Raw genomic sequence first — 24,510 nt, 5'->3', positions numbered from 1 at the left:
GGCTATGGGAGGGGGGAGGTAAGAAGGGAGGGCAAGAACATGAATCATGTAACCATGGTAAAATATCCTAAATTAAGTAATTAAATAAATTTTAAAAAAAACCTAAATATTGGTTCTTGGGGTGGGAAGACATACTGAAAAACATGGCCCATATAAAAACAAAATACATCAATGAATTTTTAAAAAATCTAAATACAATATCTTAATTTCTTTGATCTATGAAATGACTATAAATTACATAAGTGGCAATTCATCCTTCCTTGCTTTCTTTCTTTCTACCCTTGCTTTCTCTCTTAGAAGTGATAAGTATCATCCAAAGCAGAAGAGATAAGGCAGTTGAGGTTAACTGACTTGCCCAGGCCAAATTTGAACCCAAGCCCTCCAGTCTCCAGGTCTGGCTCACTATCCATTGAGCCACTTAGGTCCCCCATCTTTTTGTTTTTTCTTCAACATGTCTTTGAATATGTGATGTAACAGTTGTGATCACTTACAATTCTTTTCAAATCAAAGTACAAACAATAACACACCAATTGATAAATTATATATTACATGTTTATTAAGGGTGCAACTTTTTATGTGAAATTTACATTATATGAAAAAAATCAAAAATATTTACACATTTTTGTAAGATAGATTTGTATTGTTCTAATTACAACCCAAAGTAGTAACAATCCATAAAAACTCAGATTCATTAAGAGTTCTGTGTTTACAAATTCTTGGTTAAGATGCAGCTACAAAGTATAGCACTGTATATAAGAGCAAGGACCAGCTTGCTAAATATACTTCTCCATGAATATCTACTGGCATTTTGACACCATTCATGGGGCTTTTAACAGTGAAAAGTCAACATAAACTTGTATGGCTTCAAAATTGTAACCTGCACCCATTACAAATTTGTGTGTCAACACATGGGATGAAGACTGTGGTAGTTTAAATGCAATGAAATTTAACCATTCCACTAATTTAGAACTTTTAAGCAATACTTGATTAAAACAAACGTGGCAAATAGGATAATGTCTGGATTCCAATAATAAAATATTAACTGCCCAAGTAAGCAGTCTGACAGCAAGGCAGATTCCAGTAAGAGACCATAATTGGCATTTAAAATACAGCACAAAAGGAGTTAAGAAGTCTATATTATGCTCACCACTTAGCAAAGATGAACATTTTAGCAAATGATGGATGTGTATTGCTTGAGTCAAATCTATTTCAAAACTGTTCTAATAATGAATGCACAGAAAAAAGCACAGATATTTAACAGCAAGGTGTTTCATTTTTGCTGTAGTGTATAACAAGAATTTACATAAATGGCTGGTTATGTGGGTCCTAATTTCTGTAAAGCATAATTGACCAATTAGTAATTTTATAAAATGGTACACGATATTATTGCTTCTGCTATGTAAAATGAAGGACATTGGTTTTCAACATTACGTATAATTTCATTTATATTTGATCAGGCATTTTTTTTAAATCGGCTAGGTGTTGTGCTATCAAAGTTAGTAGCTTATTTTAAGAAATGTTAAGCAAATGCATCACTCCAAACCCTATTTTTACCATGTGGCAATTAACAATATACTAACTGAGCAATTTTTTCCATTTGTTTAAATGAACACAAATGGTAGTACTTTTCCATCTGCTGCCAGCGATACGCTTTTCTAAAATGCTATTTCTTCACAAAATCTATGCTCACAGCATACAACCAATGAACACTTAAATCTCCAATAATGAACAAAAGAGTAAGGGAAATGCTAAATTTACAGTTTAAAAATCAGTTACAAGGTTATCAACATGCTTTTCCAGAATTTTTTAAAATTCACACATCTTTGGTGAGGTTAGGATTAAATATTTGAAGGAACTTTTTTTTCTGTGAGCATATTAAAAATTCTGCATCAGGTATTTCCCTTTACAGTGGCTACATTTATTGCAATTACCCCCCCCCCCCAACAAAGAAGTAATCCAGTTTTTAAAAATGCAACTAAACAGCCTCCTCCAGTTATCCTGATTTCCCTTCTGTATCCCAAAGGGTCTATAAACTGTACGTATTTTATATGAAGAACTTTAACCATCCTAAGTTTCTGTATGGAAGATCCAGACTTTGAGAAAGGAAGTGAGGCACATTAATAAACACAAAGTGGACAGGCACAGTTCTGTTCTTTTTTTTTTAAAGGCACACATTATGCAATTCATATAAAAATAAATTAAATCTACAGCATTAATTCATCAAAACAATCACAACTTCCATAAAGTTAACTAATTGCAGAAGTAAGTCTCTCTGCTGTCCTTTGCAAGCTTATTTTTAAACACATTGCACTTGAGGATTTTAAAAAAATCTTATATAAAACACCATTTACACTTTATTAATATATGTTATATGGGAATCAAATTATCCTTTTTTGAGTATAACTCTAACTGAGCAGATTCTACGATGGCACATAGACACAATGTGATGGAGTAGGTTGAGATGACAATATCCCAAACTTTGCATTCCTGTTCTGCTTGCATCCAACAATAAACAGGTGAACCTGCAAAACTACTTGGAATTTAAAATGTTTGGAAAGCTAAAAACGTTCTGTGCTTGCTCTCCTTCAGTTTTTAAGTTTGATGATGTTTATGCCATAACCTATTTTTTTCTAATACAGCGATTGGTTATTTTGACTTTCAGCCTATATTAATTTCATTTCACTACATATTTGAATAAATGTATTTCCTGAATATTGATCATTTACAGTGTTGAAGATCACTTCAGTGCTATTCCTTTTAAATGACTTACTTTAAAAGTGCATTTTTAGGTTTTGTAGTCAGCTCCAAAGTAGGTCAGAGATAAAGAGATATTGAATACATGTTATGATAGTGTTTGGAAGGTACAATCAATGCAAAAGAGCAGGTCTGTACTCCCTTGATCCAACAGTTTTCACAGGGGCATCAGCAATCTGCTAGGTATCGTCCTGAAAATACAAACAGTTCTTTGCAATTAGGATTTCCACAGCAGTTTAGCATTACATTCCCAAAAAGGAAATTTCTGCATTGTCAAAGATACTGAGTTTGAATTCACGTCTGTCAATGCAGACACCAGAAGATGGTTTAACCTAAAATGAGTATTTTACTGAGCATGAAGAATCATTTTCACATGTGTTTCTATTTGGTACCTCATGAACATTTCAATCTTATACCAATTATTTGACATATTAAATACTTTTAAAAACTTTTTTCATCTTCTGATTTCAATTTATATGAAGAGTGTTTAGAAACAGCTAGAAAACACACAAATATTTATTCAGTGATTTAAAATGATCAAAACCTCTCAACTTACCAGTAGCGAATCGTTTCTTTAATAAGGAAAGTCTATAGCCAGTGCCTACAAGCTCAATGTCAGCACCTGATAAGGTGCTTCCCTCACTAATGAATTGAACTGCAAGCGTCATGGGTTTACTGGGTCCTTCGGAAAGATCAAATTTTGCTCTGAGAGATCCAGAACCTGTAATGAAACCCCAGATATGAACAATAAACAACTGGCTGTGCCGTTTCCAGATCTGGAATCTGGAAGATCCACAATCTGTTGAGCAAAAATGCATCTGACTCAATTTTCATGAAATAACAAAGGTGTACTCTTGTGTTAAAGTAAGTTTGGGGAGAGTCTCACCTTCAGACAACAACATGCCTGCCTGACTTCCAGTGAGTGTTGAAGAAGACCCACAGGAGTGAGCTTGCCAGGAAAAGACAGTCAGAGAAGGCAGTCAGAGGAAGAACAAAGAAGGAGTAATGGGAGGAAAAGTCAAAAAGGGATAATGACTCTTAGTGACTTATTAAAATAGGGTGGGTCAGTGATAAGTCTTTAATAGGAATTTGGAAGTGTTATGCCAACAATAATCTTCCATTACATTCTAGGTTAAATAAAATTCACAGCTTTTTAAAAAAACATGGCACAGATTTTCCTTCCTTTGTAATAGCTACCAGTGAATGTATAACAGTGTGTTTCAATTATATAGAAAACTGTTTCCCTCCTACTTGATTGAGCACTTTGGGAGAAGGAAGGAAGGGACATCAAGAGCTGGATGTACACAGGATGGATGGCACTTTCACACAGAAAGCAAGTGATATTTGTCTAAAAAAATTTGTTGAATTATACATATAGATGAATTAAATTGGTCCCTGCCAGGTATAAGTATTTTTTTTCTAAGTATTATTTTATCACCATATGCCTCAGACTAACTAGTGTGACCAGGGACAAATTACTTAACTCCTCAATATTCCAAACAACTGTTTAAGACAGAAAATTATGACTCATAGCACCTAAGTACACTAGGTGCTTCCCTCAATAATGAAATCAGAGCTCTAGCCCAGAACAATGTCAGGAAACTCTACTTCTAGATTGCTGTGTTCTGATAACATAGTTAAAACCATTTTTTTAAACTTAATTCTAAAAGGTGATAACAGCTGGCAGGACTACTTAATCAATTTAACAAGGCTTCTTTATTTTTATTTATTTTATTTTTTTTAAACCTTACTTTCTGTCTTAGGATTAATTCTAAGACAGAAGAACAGGGAGGGTTAGGCAATGGTGATTAAGTGATTTGCCCAGGATCACAGAGCTAGGAAGCATCTGAAGCCAGATTTGAACAAAAGTCTTCCCAACTCTGTCTTAGCTCTAATCACTTCATACCTAACTGCCCCAAAAGGGCTTCTTCAGCAAAAGAAATATGATTAGTTTGTACACTAATTTTGTATTCATTTGAAATTCAATTCAACAATTGGTTTAATTGATTTAGAAAAGCTACAAACTCCAACCTAGTTAATATAGCAAAAAAGAGGAGGTAAGATTACTCTAAGTTATAAACAAAACTAACCAAATAACAAATTACTTCCTGGAATGAAAATTAAAAATGAATGGGAGAAGTTGTGGAGGAGGAACTAACAAAAAAGAAGCTAGCTCAACAATGGGCAGAGAAGTTAAGAGCTGAGATAAGGTAAAGTGGGCCCTCAATAATGCTCAAGAATTTGTAGGAGCTTGTCTGGGCCAAGATTGCTTATTAACATCTGAAAGATTCACTGTAAATTCTCATTATTTTGAGAGAAGAACAAAAGCCAATGGAACTAAGCAACAACAAAAACCAATTTAATTTAGCCATAGGGAGCACTTCTACTTCTTTAACTTTTGTGACAAATAACTTTTCTCCCTAATATTACATAGGTAATTGGTATTTTGGAAAAACCATCTCCAAAAGCAGAAGCAGACTGGAAAGAAGGGTGTACTGGGAGTCAGAAGACCTGAGTTTAAGTTCAGGCTAGTTACTTGACCTCAGTGAGTCTCAGTTCTTCATTTTTAAAATGAAAGGGCCAAAAAGTGAGTGCTCATCTGCTTTTCTCTCTGGATGGAACAGACATCCTCAGAGAAGAGCCTTGCACCTCTCTGAAAGCCTGCTGTCTAGGAAGTCAAAAGATTCAGGGAAAGACCATTGGCCTCAAGGGGCCCTTGCAGCAAATCCTACCTATTTCAAAGATCTTATATTGTAAATAAAAATGCAGCCATATTTATATTTACCTCCATTTTCTGATTTTTCTGAAATGCATGACAACTTCCAATAAGCTTTCATTTGTTCTGCATTCCTATAGTAAGAATACAAGAAGACTATTTTAAAAATATTTTAAGTTGAACAATTATAACAATAAATAAGTTTATCATTATAGAGTAGAAATGTGTATATATTATTACAAACTGATAATTTATTGTTATTCCAAAGCTAAGAAAAGTACAAACTAATTTATCTTGAACTGAAACCAGTTAAAAAGAGAAAAGGGTTCACAAACAAACATAAATCTATCATCAATTTGAGACAGTGTGGCCTAGTCAGAAGACCTGGACTGTAGTCCCAGCTCTTCCATCTACTACCTGTGTGACCCCTGGGCATACTAGACTTCACTTAATTCCTCTAGGCTTTAGTTATTCATCTATAAAATGAAGGGGGTAGTCTATAAGGATTCTGAGGTCCCTCTTTCAGCTCTAAATCTATGATCATATGATCAGTTACAGGAAAATAACTCACAATCACATTCTTTCTGGTCAGTAGGCATCATTTGGTTTGAAATACAACATATTATTACATGCTCAGAATTATCCAATTCCTTTTCCAAATTATTTTAACAAGCCAAATTAAAAGTAGGATGAATTCTCTGCCTAAAGAACCCAACTCAAGGAAGATTATTCTGTGTTGCTGCCTTCTACCTTCACCACTTCATTAGTTTTCCAAGGCCTAGATGCTCTCATAGCCCTGGCTGGAGTCACTAGTCCTTTTGCGACCAATGCTTCTGAAATAGTGCCTTCACCTCTTTGACTCCTTTCCCCATTATAGCTCTAGTCTGACTGTTCTAAAGCTTCAGTGGGTATAAAGAGTTATGAGGGTCCTACATCTCCTATCTATAATGTTCTCCTGAAAGCTACCAGTGCCATCCTTTCTACCTATAATAAGCAAGGGGATATGTGTGAAGGAAAAGAAATGAATGGAACTGAACATCCTGATTCGTCACTGGAATTACAATAAGAGAAAATAATATATACCTAGAATCTCCAGGTAGATCTCAAAACACCTGAAGTAATACTTAAGTAGGCAACCTACGACATTTTCAGTCACCTCTAATTGTCAGGAAGTCTTTCCATTAAAAATCCTAAGTGGTCTACTTATGATTTCCACTAAATAGAACAGATCTATGTTACTAGTTAAAAAGAAGCTTTTGTGGGATAATTTAGAGATATAAGTGGACTTTATGCTCACCCCAGAACAAGCTCTTAATGAATATCTGTTGAAGTTGCTATAAAATTGGAAGCCAGGTTCCAAATGGCTTACTTGTAAATGAATTTTTGGAATTTAAGACCTATGTATAAATTGGGTACTACAACAGGAATCTGGCACAAAGTCAACAAACAGTCCATTAATTTACCATACTGCAGGGGGAAGTGACTGCATGTTTGTGACACCTCCATCCACTGGTACCACCACCTGTATGTTGGAAAGTACACTTGGTGCAATCATAGCCTCTGGGTTGTATTTATAATCCACTCGAACATCTGTAGTGCTGGCATTACATTTCCAGTAAGTAGCAAGGTTCAAAGGAGTTGACTGGATACCATTTGATGATACCTTTTAAAAGGAAACAAACCTTAAAGATCAGTAATTACCATAATTCATCAGTGATTGATGCTAATTAAATCAGTAAAGTAACTAGAAAAGCAAAGCAAAGTAGATTGATTTTTAGAGAAGAGTATTCATTTTTAAGGTTCCTTCTAACTCTTAAGAATGTTCTCTATGAATTTAAGTGGCACATAAATAGGGAGAAAAAGGTCATGGCAGAGTTGACCAGGAACACACAAAACCTAATGCTATGATTCTTATTTCCTATTTTCAACTCTTCACTTTATTGATCTATGGCAACAAAACGAATAGACTCGATAGTTAGCATATCAGTATGTATTGCCCTTGTGGCCAATGCTAGAATTACTTGATGTGAGTTATTAAAGTTAACTGAATTTGATGGCTTGAAAAAGAAAAGACATTTTGATAATTCTGGAACCATTTTTTCCCTAGCAAGGACTTACGGAAGAAATATTTTAATAAAGCAGCAATGTGTACAACATGTACAACCCAGAAGGGTTGTAAGAGAGCGAAGAGAATATGCTGAACTTTATATAGGTAAAAGGGAAAGACATGATTCACTGTTAGGTATTGTAACATTTCATTCTTTTAGCTAGTTTAATAATGCCAATGCAGAATTCTCTCAATTATCCTTATGACAACATTATTTATCAAAATATTTCATTCTATTAGTTGGTTTAACATGGGTGCAAAATCATTTAAATTGTCCTGAAAAATGGAAAAGGACATAAAATTACCTGATATTTTAACACATCCACATTATAATAGGAAGCAGATGGATTTTGCTCAGCTAGCTTTTTGAGGTAGAGAGTGACGGCTTGCATGTTCATCCAAAAATCTTTTGCACTGGAGTCACATTGTGATGGATCACTAATATGCAATCATTAAGATATAAAGGAAAAAAAAGTTATTTCATTTGAAGAGAAATTTAATTGCTTTTATCATTCATATTTTAAACACAGTAATTACATGATTAATCTGTTTGTAGGTAAAGAGAAAGCTCACTTGAAAAGGAACCACAAGATGATATTGAAACATAGCATAGAAAGAGGGAGCTTGTAATAACAGTAAAATTTAACAGGAAGGAGTCACACAAAAAGGGTGATTTTTAAGGGGGTGGGAGCTAGGAGGAGGACCAATGATATATAGTGTAAGGAGTGTCACTGAGAAGAGGTAGACATAAAGCAAAACAAAGGTCTATGATGTACAATTCTGGGCTTTGATATCTATTATAGTACATTTCACATTTAAGTCAACTATTTAAAAGCCTATAATAAGAGTTTGCTTGGAAAATATGGAATTCAGGCAGCTAAGTGGCTTAGTGAATAGAGAGCCAGGCCTACAGATGGGAGGTCCTGGGTTCAAATTTGGCCTCAGCCCTTCTGCCTTGGAACTTATACTTACTATCAATTTTAAGAGAGAAAGTAAGGACAGGAAGGGAGAAAGGGAGGGAGAGATGGAGGGAGGAAGGAAAGACATATTTAAAACTTTTTAGGGGATTAAATAAAATATACAAAACCTGAATACAAGTTGTGCATTTGGAAGAATCTGTTCTAATTTGCTTGTATTTTTAACCCTGAAGCAGAGTACAGCTGGAGAGGGATTGCTAGTGAAGACTTTAATAATTCCACTTGGAAATGACACTGTCATGTCACCAGTGATCTTTACAATACACCTGAAAAACAATTTAAAAGATAATTTTTAAAAGAAAGCAGCTCTACCTAAAATTATTTAAATAAAGGTTCATATTTAGAAAATATTTTCCTGATATTTATGGCTTAATTTGTCAATTTGAATCATGTAAGTGATTCAAAGAGAGGGTTTTGAAATCAAGAGGAAATGACCCTACTCTTTCACTTGCCATTTATTGAGATACAGCTAAAAATACCATACAAGTGAAAATAAGAACCACTTTTACAAAACATGAGATCACATTCCTAAGGAAGATACCACTCCTTAAAGAATGAAGAGAAAGCTAGAATAGTAAGAACCTTTACATTGAGCAAATACATGATATGGAAAACTGGAAAGTTTATAGTTCTATCAGCCACAAATCATTACTTATATTTTCAGGCTGATTCTCCTCCTTAATTGTACTGTATGTATAACTCCAGCCAATCTACAAATTGTGATATTAAGCAAATGGAAAACTGGCCCAAATTTGTAGAAAATCCACTATAGGTTTCAGTGGTAATTTGGAACATGAAATAGTATACTGTAATTAAAACGATAAAATGAGAAGCAATATGACATAGTAACCAAGGAAACTTAAATCCTATCTCTGACCCATGCTGGCTATGGGACCTTATGAAAGTCATTTAATAACTTAGGTAAGTGCCCCACACACTAGTCTAAGACTACAAAAGTTACAAAGCATTTGAAGATAGAATTGGTACAAAGAATTCCTCCTTGGGAGTTGTTCATACCAAAGAAATCACTATCTTATAATTTAGTTTAAAAGTTAAAGAAAAGAATATACCAAAAAAAAAAATCAAACTATATTCAAAATTCAATTTTTAAAGTAAAAAAAGAATTGACTATTTAACTAACTTGGTGGGATCTGCTCCTTTAAAGTAGGCATTAACAGATTCAGTAAGGGCTACTGCAACAGGTAAGGTGTCCTGATTTCCAAGGCTGACTGGGCTGGGACCACGTGAAACACCTAAAATATATATAATCCATATGTTTAATTCATCTTAGTAAGTTGTCATAGATGATCTTTAATCTTATGCCTCTGTGAAGTCCAAAATATAAATCTGGAGTGGAAAAAAAAACTCACTGACAAAAACACAGATCAGAAGAGATGAAACCAAATAATCTAACACATTAATTTTTCTTTTTAACACAAAAGACTGGAAAGACACAAAAGGGAAAAAAGAATAAATTAGAGTTAAAAAGAGCACTTTAAAAGACTTGCAACTTTTATTAAAACCAACACAATTTAAAGAAAACAAACTAAATATCTATAAGTACCAATAGGCAGAAATTGAAAAGTTAAATTGTTATGTTTCAAAGTCTCTTTAAATGACACTCAAATTATAAATGCATCTAGCTGAAGAAACTAGTTAAATTACGAAAGTAAAAAAATAACACTGAGGGTTCTATTTGTTCTATTCCTACTGGTATCACATTACACTTCTTTAGCAAGAAATAACTTTTCATTTTCTCACATAATATTTCATGGTGACACAAAGACTTATAAGTATGACAGAGACAACTTACAGAATATGTTACTCCCATGCAGACCCCACTATATGTCAGTCTCCTAAAAAAATCTTTTTGCCTTCTATTCTATTATTTTACTCTTTCCAGAGGAAAGGATTAAAAATCTAAATAACATTTGGCTACCTGTCTTGTTCATAATATATAAAATCTGTTTCCCCAACCAGATAGTAAGTAAACTTCCTGTGAGTAGGAGCAAGGTTTTTTATTGAACCTTCAATACATCTTGCCTCCAAAAATAACTGGTTAAATAACATTTTTTTTCTTTTAAAGGATTTCTTAACATAATACTTATATTCCAGGTGAAATGTCTTTAAAGTTAACTCTTGTAAGCCACTTTGTAAAGTAAACTCTGGGCCCATCATTTAACACTCACAGCCTAGCCCTTACAGCTCTTCTGCCTTGGAAACAATACACAGTATAGATTCTAAGATGAAAGGAAAAGGGAAAGGGACATAATACAATAAACCTAGAGAGGGTCAGGAAGATAATACTTTTAGAAAGAGTATTCTGTTTATAAGATAATTCTTGTTAAAAATGAGAGAATATCTATAATACAGATAATACAGAACCAAAATTATGTTTCAGAAACCCAGAATATAAATTCTGGCAACAACATCTTCTATCAGCCTTTTCTGCCACTTTATTAAGTATAAGTATGATCAAAAGGTTGCAGTGATGCTATGACCAACAAGGTCTTTCACAAAATGCAGATGGTTTAAATTTTGAACAAAAAGTTAATATTGGCATCGAGTTCACAGAAAAAAGAACTTGTGTTTAGAAAATATAAAGACAGAAAGAGCTGCTTAAGACTCTTCTTTTTTTTTTTTTTTAAACCCTTGTACTTCGGTGTATTGTCTCATAGGTGGAAGATTGGTAAGGGTGGGCAATGGGGGTCAAGTGACTTGCCCAGGGTCACACAGCTGGGAAGTGGCTGAGGCCGGGTTTGAACCTAGGACCTCCTGTCTCTAGGCCTGACTCTCACTCCACTGAGCTACCCAGCTGCCCCTGCTTAAGACTCTTCTAAATGTAAAACTGTCAAAATCTGCTACCATAATGAGGTAAAAAGTTAAAGGGAAATGAAAAATGAAGAGAGAAATTAAATTTTAAAGCCTCAATTGACAAAGTTTGTTTGTTTTTAAAACCCTTACCTTCTGTCTTGGAATCAATACTGTGTATTGGTTCTAAGGCAGAAGAGTGGTAAGGGCTAGGCGATGAGGGTCAAGTGACTTGCCCAGGGTCACACAGCTAGGAAGTGTCTAAGGCCAGATTTGAAGCCAGGACCTCCCATTTCTGAGCTCTCAATCCACTGAGCCACCCAGCTGCCCCCTTGACAAAGGTTTTGAAAAAAGGAGGAAAAAGATCAAACTCCCTACTCTATGAGTAAAAAAACATGTATTTTGTACTTAGTACTTAGTGCAATCAAAACATTGGGGGGGGGGCAAATTTGTATTTTTCCTCTCTGATTTTAGATTGTCAAAAATTAACAGTGATTTAAAATTTAATATGAGAACAATAGACCTCGCAAGGAAATAGAGAGTAGATGTTCTGTGAGCCCATGTGTGGCTGGCATGAAATGTCCTGGTCTATTCTTGTCCTAATATGCTCATTGAAAGGGCAGTAATTAAAGGCCTCACTTTGAGGGAAACAGGGGAACTGCATTACTGTATTACTGATTCCTACTCTGACAATCAAGTGTGTATAATCCAGTAGTATTAAGTTAAATGCTAAAATGCTTTCCCTTAAATATCTCTCACATGTTGAAAACTTACAGATATAAAAGAATAGCATCTATTACTGCTTTGACATATCCAGGATCAAAAGAAACTTAAAAAACTGCTCTCTTTCCAATTACTTAATTGTCAAATAATAGGCTTCTTTCATATTTCTAACAGGAAGTCTATTACCCAACATTCTTATGTTATTTTAAGAGAAAAGCTGTAATAATTATAAAATTCAGTTAAATATTTATTGCTGACATTGATGTTTCTCCTAAAAATTCTGAATATAATGTGTTGAAAATCAGAGCTCTTATTCCTTGTTTTTAAAACAAGGTAGGGCCCAGGGCTTCAACATTTCAGAGCCAATTCTTTGCTTCAATCCATCCCACTGTAAAAGCTGACTTTAACTCCCTTTGCTTTTAACCTTGTACAATCTATGTTTTTAGAGACCCTTGCAGAGAAAGGAAGCACTAAACATGATACAGATAAAAATTCCACTACAATGATGATATTGCAAAGAACTGCATACAACTAAGTTATTTCATGCCCAGTGGGAAAAAATCCTGACCAATATCAAGTTCGCTTCAGTCTCTTTCACAAAACAACTTGACTGTCTACTGTTAACATTATAAATGAAAACTGAGCTTAAAGGAAGTTGGGCTATTTAAATCTTTTTTTTTTGTCCCATCCTATAAAGTAGCTTTTCACCTACTTTTTACTTATTCACTTACCCTCCTTCTATCAAAATTTTTAAAAAACATATCAAAATAAAACAACACACAAAATATGATCCAAGAGCTTAGATAGCAGGAAAAAGGCATGAAAGATAATGTTTACATGATACCTCCCCTTCCTCCAAACTCTGTTTCTTTCCACTTGTTAATTAATCACAAAGGGGATTAGAAAGAGGTTCTATTTCATCTCTAGATCCTGTAGTCAGGAAATGTGATTTAAAACAAGTTATCTATTTTGTCTCCCTATTTGATTTCAATAAAATTCCATTATAAAAAATTATGGTGAAATTGTAAAAATGCAATAACATGTCAAATGTTCTTCATAATTTTATGGGAAAGGAAAGAGTTTGCATTTAAGTAATGCATTAATTCCAAACTTTTTATAATCTAGAAACTGAATTTCAATGGATCCTGGAACATCAACAAAACATTATTAATACAAAATTGAGGTTATTAAACTTTAGAATTACACATTATTTCTATGACACCACACATTGCTGGAAAAGGAATGGTTAGGCCACAAAGTGCAAGTATTTTAAGTATACTTTAGGATAATTAGTTAACATGTAATTTTTTTGGTACAATACCTGATGATGTATCAGACTGCTTTTCAATTTCAGAGAGAATTCCAATGAAATTATCATCTTCTATCATATTTAAATAAAACAAAATGTTGCAGGAAAACAAAACAATTTCAAGGGCAAAAGGAATCAAAATTAAAAATCTATACAAGTTTAAAAAATCTTTGACTCAAAAAAATACATATAAAACTGCCTACCTTTATCACTGTCACCCTTTTTCTATTGTTTTCCTTTTCCGAATTATTTACAAAAGCAACTACTTGCAGATTTCTACCACATACTTCTATTTCCATGAAAAAAAATAATTAAAATATAATGGAAAAGAGACAAAGTTAATTTTTTTTTAGCCCAACAGCCTGACTTCTGTTAAGCTCAATCCAAATTTTTATGGATATGAAATACATCAATTCTCTAAAAACCAGATTTTTTAAAATGGAAAAACTTTTTTAAGTCATTAAAAACTAAAAGGATATCCTATTAGTCTATTAAGATATAAATGTATAAAACTTAGGGGAAACATTATGTTTTTATAATATTCCAAATTTAGGAAGACTATATGCATATTTCCCACAGACACAAAAATACACATACTTTTAGGAAATAATTTTATATTTTATTTGTACTAAATTTCCTCTGGGCAGTTAGGAGGTGCAGTGGACAGAGCTCTGGGCCTGGAGTCAGGAAGACTCATCTGGCCCCAGACACTAGCTACGTGACCCTAGACAAGCCACTTAACCCTGTTTCCTAATCTGTTAAATGAGCTGAAGAAGAAAATGGTAATCTGCTCCAGTATCTTTGCCAAGGAAACCTCAAATGAAGTCTTAAAGAGTCAGACATAACTAAAACAACTGAACAAATATTTCCTCAGCCTAAACATGAAATTTTAATTTTTTACGTTTTCTGCTGAACAATATGAACATAATTATTTCCTTAAGCATGCATATTTAAATAAAAGTCTAGCCCAGGCTGGCATATCCGATGTGATGATGAACAAATGCTGAAAAGCAAATTTTTTTTAGATAAAAACTTCCATTTTAAGCCACCTGAATTTCAAAAAGTTATCTCTTGGCTATATTGCATAGGTACTAAAATTTTAGATTTAGATGAGAAACATTTTAGTATCCTCTTTTTTTCTTTTAAAGTAAAAGAGGATGCAACAAAGTTCTTCACTCTATCTTGGAGTTACTTACCTATTGTTGGTGTATTTGCTGCACTGAGTGAAGCAGATGAGGATATGGAGGAAGTGCTTTCCGCTCTTGCTAAGGGAGCTGCAGGAGGTGGACTGGTATTAGAAGTCACTGGTGGGCTGAATGGTCTGGGCTTCAAAACAAAATATTAAATGTCAAAACACCAATACTCATATGTTTAAACTTAACAAAATATTAAAGTCATATGAAAGATGGTATTATTGGATCTGATTAACAACTCTCTTATGTTCAGAACAGAACATTATTTGTATATTTAAATAAAAAGGAAAAGCATTATAACCTTATTACACAAATTCAAATAAGTCATGGGTCCAACTATATTCCATGTTGAAAAGGTCTGATTAACCTAAAAGGCATCTCCTCAATTGTTCCAACACCATCAATGTAAGACGGTTTTACTAAAAGGTACTTTTATTTTATTTCACAATCTTGGTAATCAGATGGTTTTTTTCTCTAATATTCTGATAATCTAATAAATCTGGAACCTCATTAACATGGGATATATTTCACATCCCAACAATGCAAATAGCAGTTCATTTTGTCTTTCCATTCTGGAAGATTTTCATCCACACCGTCCCATAAATTCACCTTAGGAATCCATCCATGCTAGTTGCATTCCCTGTATTCTCTTGACTACACTAATATCAGTAGAATATGTGGGCTGTCCATTTGTTGTCCTTCACTATGTGCCTAGCTCCATCTTTCTTTTTTTCCTGGTCAGTTATATAGTTCTCTGGTGGCATCCATTAAAACTCTTGTGAAACTCCTTATTTGTAATAGTTTGTAGCCTTCTCACACCCAACATGATTCTTTTCATTGTCCTTTTTTTTCCATTTAATAATTTTTATTTTTTAGAAAAGTTAACATGGTTACATGATTCATGCTCTTTCTTACTTTCCCCTTCAACCCCCGACTCCCCTCCCCTCATAGCCGATGCGCATTTCCACTGGTTTTAACATGTGTCATTGATCAAGACCTATTTCCAAATTGTTGATAGTTGCATTGGAGTGTTAGTTTCAAGTCTACATCTCCAATCATGTCCGCCTCAACCCATGTGTTCAAGCAGTTCTTCCTCTGAATGTGGGTAGTGTTCTTTACCATAAGTTCCTCAGAACTGTCCTGGGTCATTGCATTGCTACTAGTACAGAAGTCCATTACATTCGATTTTACCACAGTGTATTGGTCACAATGTTCTTCTGGCTCTGCTCCTTTCACTCTGCATCAATTCCTGGAGGTCTTTCCAGTTCACATGGAATTCCTCCAGTTTATTATTCCTTTGAGCGCAATAGTATTCCATCATCTGCATATACCACAATTTGTTAAGCCATTCCCCAATTGAAGGGCATACCCTCATTTTCCAGTTTTTTGCCACCACAAAAAGCGCTGCTATAAATATTTTTCATTGTCCTTTGCTGGCCCACCACTTCAGTTCTTCAGGAAAAAGAAAACTATTCCATCACCCAAAACCAATCATTAGCAGAAAAGCAGTGGTGTTTAAAAAGATTAACCTTTATTTCAAGAAGTTTGGGATCAATAGAGGAACCATGTAATTTTCCAAAAGCAAGTCAGCCTGGTCTCTTTCTATTCAATTCTGGGTCCAGTTTATTGTTCATTTGCAGTGTCTGTCCAAGATATATGTACCAAAGGATAAACTCTATAGAATGTTCATTACACTGAACATATACTAGTCTGGACAACAAGCTGTAAATCTATCTAGCAATCTAAGAAACCAGGGCCCCTACAAGCATCTTGCCACTTGTCTTTCCATTGTTTATTTTTTCTCCTCACCTAAAATAGCCATCTTTTGGAGCTAACTTCCAGAAGCTATATCTCCCTCTCTAGGAGAGTTAATCAGTTCACTTATGGATCTCAGCCCTATCCTTGACCGGTTTGATAACTGCTAAACACACTTTACCCACTATATTTAGTTAGCTTCAGATCATACTTTACATTTCATCTAGAAATCTACCAGAAAACAAGGGTCCACATGGGCATCTTACTGCAGACACCTTCTACCTCTGGTACCGTGGTGACTGAAATTGAGGTAAACTGAAAGACAAAGTTCTGAGCATGATCAAGTTATTAGTTAGGCTAGCAGCAACTAACAAACTGCCTCAATGGCCTTCCTGGATGACCAAAGAACTTGGGTGGGAGCTGACTGTGTCTTTTTTAACAATTAGCAAGATGACAGAGGAAAATCTCAAGTAATATAGGTATTTCTTCTTTTGACTGGCTATCCATGACATAGTATGAATTGAAATTATATTATTTGAACCTCTCCTTCTGAAACTCCCTTAACACAGCCAAGACATGTGATTCCAGTCACAAGACAAAGATTATCAAGTGTTAGGAATAATCTAAAGGTAGAAGAACTGCTACAATAGTTTAAATAGCTAAGATTTGACCTTTTATTTTGTTTATTTAGTTTTCTCTGGAAAGTGGGTGATGGGTAGGATTACAAAAGTTAGCTAATGATTTATTGATTGTTACTGTTTTTGTTTTTAAACTCTTACTTTCTGTTTTAATAAGAACACTAAGACAGAAGGCCAAGAGTTTAGATTTGAACCTAGATCTTACTGACTCCTGGCCAGACACTGAGGTGATTGAGTCACTGCTAGGTGGTACCCCGGATTCATAAATATGTAAACAGAGCCACAAATTTGCATTAATAAAAATCAAACGTATTAGATTGGTTCTTGGACTTAGTCTATCTTTTGGAGATAGAGTTACCATGAATCAATTCCCCTTTCTCTGAATGTTATTATACCTTTTCCAAAACAAAACCAAAGAGCTCACAGTTTTATTCATCAGTTCTTAGGAGGCTTCTATTTTCAGGTTACTCTTTCTACTCTAATTTTCTTCTTATACAGTTGTTTTAGGGTTGGCAACTTGTTTAATTTCTATTCCTTTAAATATATTTTATTCATTGATTTTCTCTTTCTCTGTTTTGTTACTATAAGCTTTCATAAACATACATTTTTACTATGAGGACTGGTTTAATTTTCCCTCCAAGTTTTGGTCCATTTCATTGCTACCAGCTCTAACACAAAAATTTTAAAGACTGAATCTTTGATTCAATCAATATTTCAGATATGATTACTTCGTCTCTACTTAGATCTGTTATCTTTTTCTTTTTTTAATTAGTGATTTCATAATTCTATTGAAGAAGGATGTTTTTATGATACCTATCTTTTTATACTTGTTTATGATTTCTTTATGATCATTTTTTGTAAAGGTTTCACAGGATACTTAGAAATACATATAGTCATCAAACTGATATGTCATCTTTGGTGGGTGAACTAACTTATCCAACAATTCATTTAGCTAAATTTTCTCCTTGCATAAAATTTCTCCACCTCCTCATTTTCTGCACCCAAACCTTGTGCATAAGCTATAATTATTTTCATAGTAGTTGTTTTCATACATATTTCTCATGAGAAATACAACCAAAAATGGCCAAATGTCTGAGGAAAAATTTATCTTGCTGCTTTTGGATATGTGACAAAGCTAATTCTTCCAAATCCTTTCTTTGCCTCTCCAAATAATCAAGTAGCTAACTTACTGGAAAAGATCTCTCTATACTTAGCTAGGTTGATCCTCATAAAGAAGTATGTTGTTTAGACCATATTCAAAGCTTATTCAAGATGGTAGAAATCTGCCAGAATTAGCACTCTGATGGTAAAGACTTCAAGAACCAAAGGTTACTCCCAGATCCTCCATATCACAATATGACATTAGAGCAAAACTTTGTTTTAGTGTCTCCCTTCTCCTTTAGAGAAAGAGTTAGAGCTGCTACCAAGAAGCAATCACATTCAGAGAAAGGGGGACTGATTCGTAATAGTCTACCTCCAAGAAGTATGCATGAGTCCAAGAACCAATCTAATCCAAAACATTCGATTTTATTTATGCAAATTTGAGGCTCTTTTTATACTTATAAACATTTATTTAAATGCTACTGTCTATTAAAATTGGAATAAAGCTCAGTGCTCCATATAGTAAAAAGCAAACTATCAAGAACCTTGATGGGAATGTATCACTTTTGGCAGTTGTGTAGGTTAACCCTATGCATTCCAACATTCATGAATATTTTTAGGCTTTAATATTTTTGTCTGTGCTGTCTTATACAAAGCCTACTTTTATATATAAAGACCTTTTATTGGCAACTCATTCCTCACCATGAACATTTCTTATTGTCACATATGGAAAACACAGTATCTACAGAGAGTAAAAGACAAAGGGTTAAATAGAAAATGACTCCTGATAAATGCTTTTCTTTATTGGTTTCAGCTCATTTATGCGTTTTTCATAATATGCACATAATATGCTTTTCTGCATAATTAATGAATAAAAATCCAAGTTTTCTTCACCTTCAATATTGCCTTCATAACCTGACAAGTCAAAGAATAATATCTATGATTTCTGCACCACCACCAAAGTAGATTAAAGATACTGACCTGTCCATTTGATTACATTCTTCTATCTTCCTTGCACTAAATCAGCTGATGAGAGGGGAAGATAGAGTTACAGCTCTCATCAGCTGATTTCGTTCACTATCTTTAAAAAAATTTTTAGCTATTTACCAGGCGTAAAAATGTTCTTAACGATGATTCTTTCAATTTCAAATTCCAAATTTTCTTTTTCCCTTTTACTCCTCCTACCTACTTGAGAAGGTAAGCAATTTTATTTTAATTATACATGTATGGTTGTGCAAAACATATTTTTATATTTGCCATGCTGCAGAAGAAAACTCAAAACAAAACGATAAAAATAGTTTTTAAAAGTCAGCTTCAATCCACATTTAGAGTTTGTCAATTCTCTCTCTGGAGGTAGCTAACATTTTTTGTCATGAGTCCTTTGGAATTGTCTTGGATTGTTGTCTTGATCAAAGTAGCCAAGTTGTTCATAGATGATCAACTTTACAATACTGCTGTAACTATATACAAAGTTCTCCTAGTTTTCACTTCACTTTGGATGAGTTCATATAAATCTTCCAGTATTTGGAAATTATCCTGTTCATCATTTCTTATAGCACAATAGTATTCCATCACAATCATATATCACAATTTCCTCAGCCATTCCCCAATTGAATAGCATCTCCTCAATGTACAATTCTTTGCCACCACAAAAAGATCAGATCACTATCTTAAGTATGTATGCTAATATGTTTTGGAGAAGCTGACTCCTAAACCTGCGAATTTATCAGAAGGGCACTTCTATTTTACATGTCACCAGGCCATACTTCTTTTCTCCTAAGGTCTTTTAAATATGTGACTTTAGAAAAATTACAGGCCTAAGCAAAATTAGGAACTTCATTTTTAACATAACAGTTATGTATATGCCTGGAGGATATATCAAGTTTATCATTGACTCATTTGTGACAACATTGGCGATTCTGAAAAACATCCTAATCCACAGATTCAATCAGTGACTTAACATCATGGGACAAACAGTCAATAAATATATTCTGAGACATTAATTTTATTTTGTCAGAGAAATCAGCAGAGGGTTCTAACAATGCTTTGATATGTTTTTAAAATGATATCTCACAAAAGGTCTTAAAAAATGACAGGGGGCAGTTGGGTGGCTCAATGGATTGAGCCAGGCCTAGAGACAGGAGGTCCTAGGTTCAAATCTGACCTCAGACACTTCCTAGCTGTGTGTCCCTGGGCAAGTCACTTAACCCCCACTGCCTAGCCCTTACCACTCTTCTGCCCCAGAACCAATACACAGTAGTGATTCTAAGGTGGAAGGTAAGGGTTTAAAAAACAGAACTGGCAGAAAGTCTTTCCACATATTTTCTCATCTGTAAAGGGGATTACAGTTTAACACTATCTGCCTCATTGAGACTGTGATCCTTAAACATAGCATGTTAAGTACAAAATAGCTAAGACATATATCAACATTTCTAAGGACCTAAATTATATTATACAAAAGTTTTTTTTAATGTTTCACAAAGCTACAAAATTTCAGAAGTTCTACAATTGAGGATAAAGGGCAAAGACATGAAAAACAACAAACAGGGCTGATATTTTTCTTGGAAAATATGTAATCCCAATTTTTGTAAATCAAACTAGTTTCTCATTAACTAACAATGCAACTCTGTTCTATGGAGGTTTTATTTTGTTCTTGACTGATTCTCACTAGTGTTACCTAAACAACTTACTCCAAGTTCCTTTGCTCCCCCTAATTTCTTTACCCACAAACAAGTCTTTGTCAAGGTACTAATAATCTACAAATAAGAACTTAAATAGATTGAGTTTGTTTAATTAAAAAAACTATTAGTAATTCCTTTTATTATCCAAATCAACACCACCTAATTTCTTTCGATTACAATGACAATTAGATTTTAAAAGGATTTTTTTGGTAGATGAGAAAAACTGAGACCCTGACAAGTTGTGATTTGGCTATGGTTGCTTAATGGAAAGAAGAGCCAGAAGTAGAGGACAGGTGAGTTGATTATTTGGTTCAAGTAGTTCTTCCCATTATACTACAATGCTGCCCAAGTATTTTTTTTTCCCCACTCTAAAATTGGATACAAGTCAAAAGCATGTAGTGTGAGTGAAAAATTCCCTACCCCTTTATATGAGGATTAGATCTTAATGTTAAGCAGTAGTATTGAGTAAATCATAATTGTAATTCTAAGATAGTTAAATAACGTTAGCATAAGTAATGATTTTGGTAGGCCTTTTGTGATTATTTTAGTTTAAGTTTTTAAAGCTTTGAATTAAGTAGATTAGCTTTAGCATAATCATTGTTAGCACAGGCTTCAGTTTTGGGCCTTAGCCTTAAACTTGCTATGTCATGCACCCTCAGAAATCATGGTCTTGAACTTGTAACTTCGTCTTCGCTGCATAGAGGCTTTTGCCTTGGTTAAAAGCCTGGTGACACTCCTTCACTTTTGTACATCATCAGGCTTTTGCCCCACTTGGGGGCCTGGCACTTCTTCCTTACCCTGGTCATCTTAATATACATCATCCTTGACATCATCAGGCTTATGAAAGTAGGGTTCACTCCCACCCTGTCTATCAAGTGACTTCTTCTACCAATGAGAAGTATTTCCTGATTACTTCAACCAATCCACATCTCTCTATTTTTATCACTCTCCTGAATTATTTTTAAACTGGTATGTAAGTTGTCTAATTCTTTGGGCATAAAAGAAGTCCTCTCATGAGGCTTGGGGTCTTTTGGTCATGACCAGAAGGTCTGGCTTTAATATGAGATTGGCCCTCTCTCAATAAACCTATTTCTTTTTGGCTTGGGAACTTTGATTCTCAAATTTGCATTCCTGCTCTTAGAAATTATGCAACAGTAGTAAGTGCTTACTATTGTTAGGTCTGTGCCAAGCTCTGGAGATACAAAGTCAGTCAGTCAATAAACATCTATTAACTGCCTTCCATGCTAAGTCCTAGGGACACAAATACAAAAGAGAAAGGCAGTTCCCTGCCCTCAAAGAGTTTACAGTCTAGGGATTTAACATGTAAATAGATGGGCATGTACAAGGTACAGATTGAGTAAACAGATGACAATCTTAGAAAGACACAAGTAGTTGGGAAGACTGATAAAGAACTCTTGTAGGAACTGGAATTTAGGCTGATTTGTGGAGGAATGTAGGGAAGCTAAGAAGCAGAAGTGAAGAAGCAGAGCATTTCAGACATGAGGGACAACAGGCACAAAGATAAGAAAATGGATTGGAGGAACAGCAAGAAAGCCAGTGTGACTGGAGCATGGAAGTGGAATAAAGTATAAGAAAATTACAAAGGTAAGAAGGGTCCAGATTATAAAGAGCTTTAATAGAGAAGTTTATATTTAATCCTGGAAGCAATAGGGAGCCAATGAAACTCACTGAGTCTAAATGTCAGAACTAATGCTTTAGATAAATCACCTTGGCAGCTGAATGGAGGATGGGTAGCAGTGAGGATAGATCTGAGGCAAGGAAACTGTTAGAAAGGTACTGCAATAGTGTAGGCAAGAGATAATAAAGATCTGATCCATGGTAGTATCAATACAAAGAGAATAAAGGGGGATGTAAATGAGAGATGTTTCAAAGGTATGAATGAGAAGTCAGGCAACTGATTGAATATGTGGGATGAGTGAAAGCTGAGGATAACGCTTCAGTAAAATGAAGAGGTGGAACAAGATGAGCTCTTAAATCCATCCCTTTCCAGTTCTATATTTCTCATTCTATATGGCTATAGATATATGGTATTTTCTTGGCCAAAAGTCAGAGAAGATCATCAAGGTCTTCCCCTGCACAAATTACAGTTCCTGGTAACTTAGTCTTAAGGGCATATATAGCCTGAGATTTAGAACATTCAGGGACTTATCTAGGGCCACAAGCTGGTACATATAAGAGGTAGGAGTTGAGTGTAGCTCTTCATGACTCCAAGACCAGCACTATAAATAGAGCTTCAGCAATATATATGATTTTTTTCATATACACATACATCTATACATATATGTAAAAACTGTATATAGCACTCAAGCTCTATAGTGCTGGTGTTGGAGTCAAGAAGATCTATCTATTTTTTTGTCTGTCTGTCTATGTATGGTGCCACACAACTTAAGATTTGACTATATATAAAATTATTTTAGTTTGTGATTTTTCAATTTCTATAACAAGACATATCTCTATATTGCTTTTGCAATTGTTCCTGACCTCTTACTAAAAATGGGCACCACTGGGTACCTTCTTCATGACAGATGTGAATAATAATCCTCTATAACTGTATTTCTTGCTTTGTTCACTATTCTCCCCTTGATAATTTTCAAAATGAGCTCCTTTGATGGCTGGAGAGCTCCTGTGAAAGAGTGGGTTCCAGGAGGAAAAAAAAAGTGCCTTTTGATTCATTTTTGACTCCTGCCTGAAAAATACTCTACACCAGTCAAACCACATATCATGGTACATTGATTATGATGATTATGTTTGAAAGAGACTTTAATCATGTGATAGTTCAGTCCTTTTCAAATTACAGATTGAAGCCGAAAGAAACGAAAGGATTTACTCAACATTTGCAAATAAGTGGCAGAGCTGGAACTAGATCTCCACAGTCACTCTTCATTGCTCTTTGCACTACAACCATATTATCGCTAATTCACTAATACAGCTCTAACTCTATTGGAACAAAGTCTAAAGTTTTTCAGGTATATGTGGGCAAAGAAAATCACATCTTAAATCAAAACAGTGCTAGAATTTTTAAAAACTGAATACGTACTATTTCATTAATACCACTGAGCTTGCTTGAAGTAAGTTTTGGTCTAGAAGTAGGTCTTGGAGGTGGGACAATGGTGCCTGCAGAAAGAGGAGTTGTAGGCCTGGCTAGTGAGGAAAAAAAGAGATTTTGATGGAAATCATTAAAAATTAGAAAAAATCTAAGCTTATCCTATAGTAATGGAAAGATAAAAAATAAAATTACATAATAATTGCCTTTATGAGCTCTATTAACCAAATATTTTACAAAATAAATTTAAATTTTGATTGTCACTATGACTCAAAAATCTATCAGATGTGGTTTTTAAACCACTGATATTACTGAGGAAATTAATAATAAAATTACTGAAGAAATGTCTTAATGAATAACATGATTGAAATGTTATTTCCCATTATTATTATTACTATTGTTAGTACTAAAATCTAAGAAATTAGAGGGAAATAAAAATTACATTCAAAATTTAGCTTTCAATTTCTCTCCTTTGCATTTATTTTGTATGGAGTTATTGCAAAATAAATAAAGCCTTTAAGTTTAAATACAATACCTTAGGTCAAGTAATTTGGGCTACAAACACAATACTTACCTAACCCAAATGGCAATTTAACTCACAATTCAAATAGTACAGTTATATTTGTTTATACAGCTAAAAAATATTAGAACCCTATATTAGTTTAACTAAAATTCTGCACA

The 24,510-nt window shown here is 34.2% G+C and overlaps 1 protein-coding gene across 1 annotated transcript in view; it reads right to left on the bottom strand.

Moving 5' to 3' along the window:
• Window positions 1-534: 534 nt before the first annotated feature.
• FCHO2 (FCH and mu domain containing endocytic adaptor 2) overlaps window positions 535-24,510 on the bottom strand; it is a 145,586-nt gene continuing 121,610 nt past the window's right edge. The window contains exons 18-26 of the mRNA XM_044663019.1: window positions 23,824-23,938; window positions 14,594-14,723; window positions 9,696-9,807; window positions 8,665-8,820; window positions 7,883-8,015; window positions 6,934-7,133; window positions 5,540-5,604; window positions 3,311-3,475; window positions 535-2,945 (exon numbers count right to left, since the gene is read on the bottom strand). Of these exons, the coding sequence (XP_044518954.1) occupies window positions 2,923-2,945; window positions 3,311-3,475; window positions 5,540-5,604; window positions 6,934-7,133; window positions 7,883-8,015; window positions 8,665-8,820; window positions 9,696-9,807; window positions 14,594-14,723; window positions 23,824-23,938 (1,099 nt within the window). The 3' untranslated portion in view covers window positions 535-2,922. The remainder of the gene's footprint in view (window positions 2,946-3,310; window positions 3,476-5,539; window positions 5,605-6,933; window positions 7,134-7,882; window positions 8,016-8,664; window positions 8,821-9,695; window positions 9,808-14,593; window positions 14,724-23,823; window positions 23,939-24,510) is intronic.

Source organism: Gracilinanus agilis, chromosome 1 (assembly GCF_016433145.1).
Source record: "Gracilinanus agilis isolate LMUSP501 chromosome 1, AgileGrace, whole genome shotgun sequence".
NCBI lineage: Eukaryota > Metazoa > Chordata > Mammalia > Didelphimorphia > Didelphidae > Gracilinanus > Gracilinanus agilis.
This window is presented reverse-complemented; position numbering and strand designations above follow the sequence as displayed.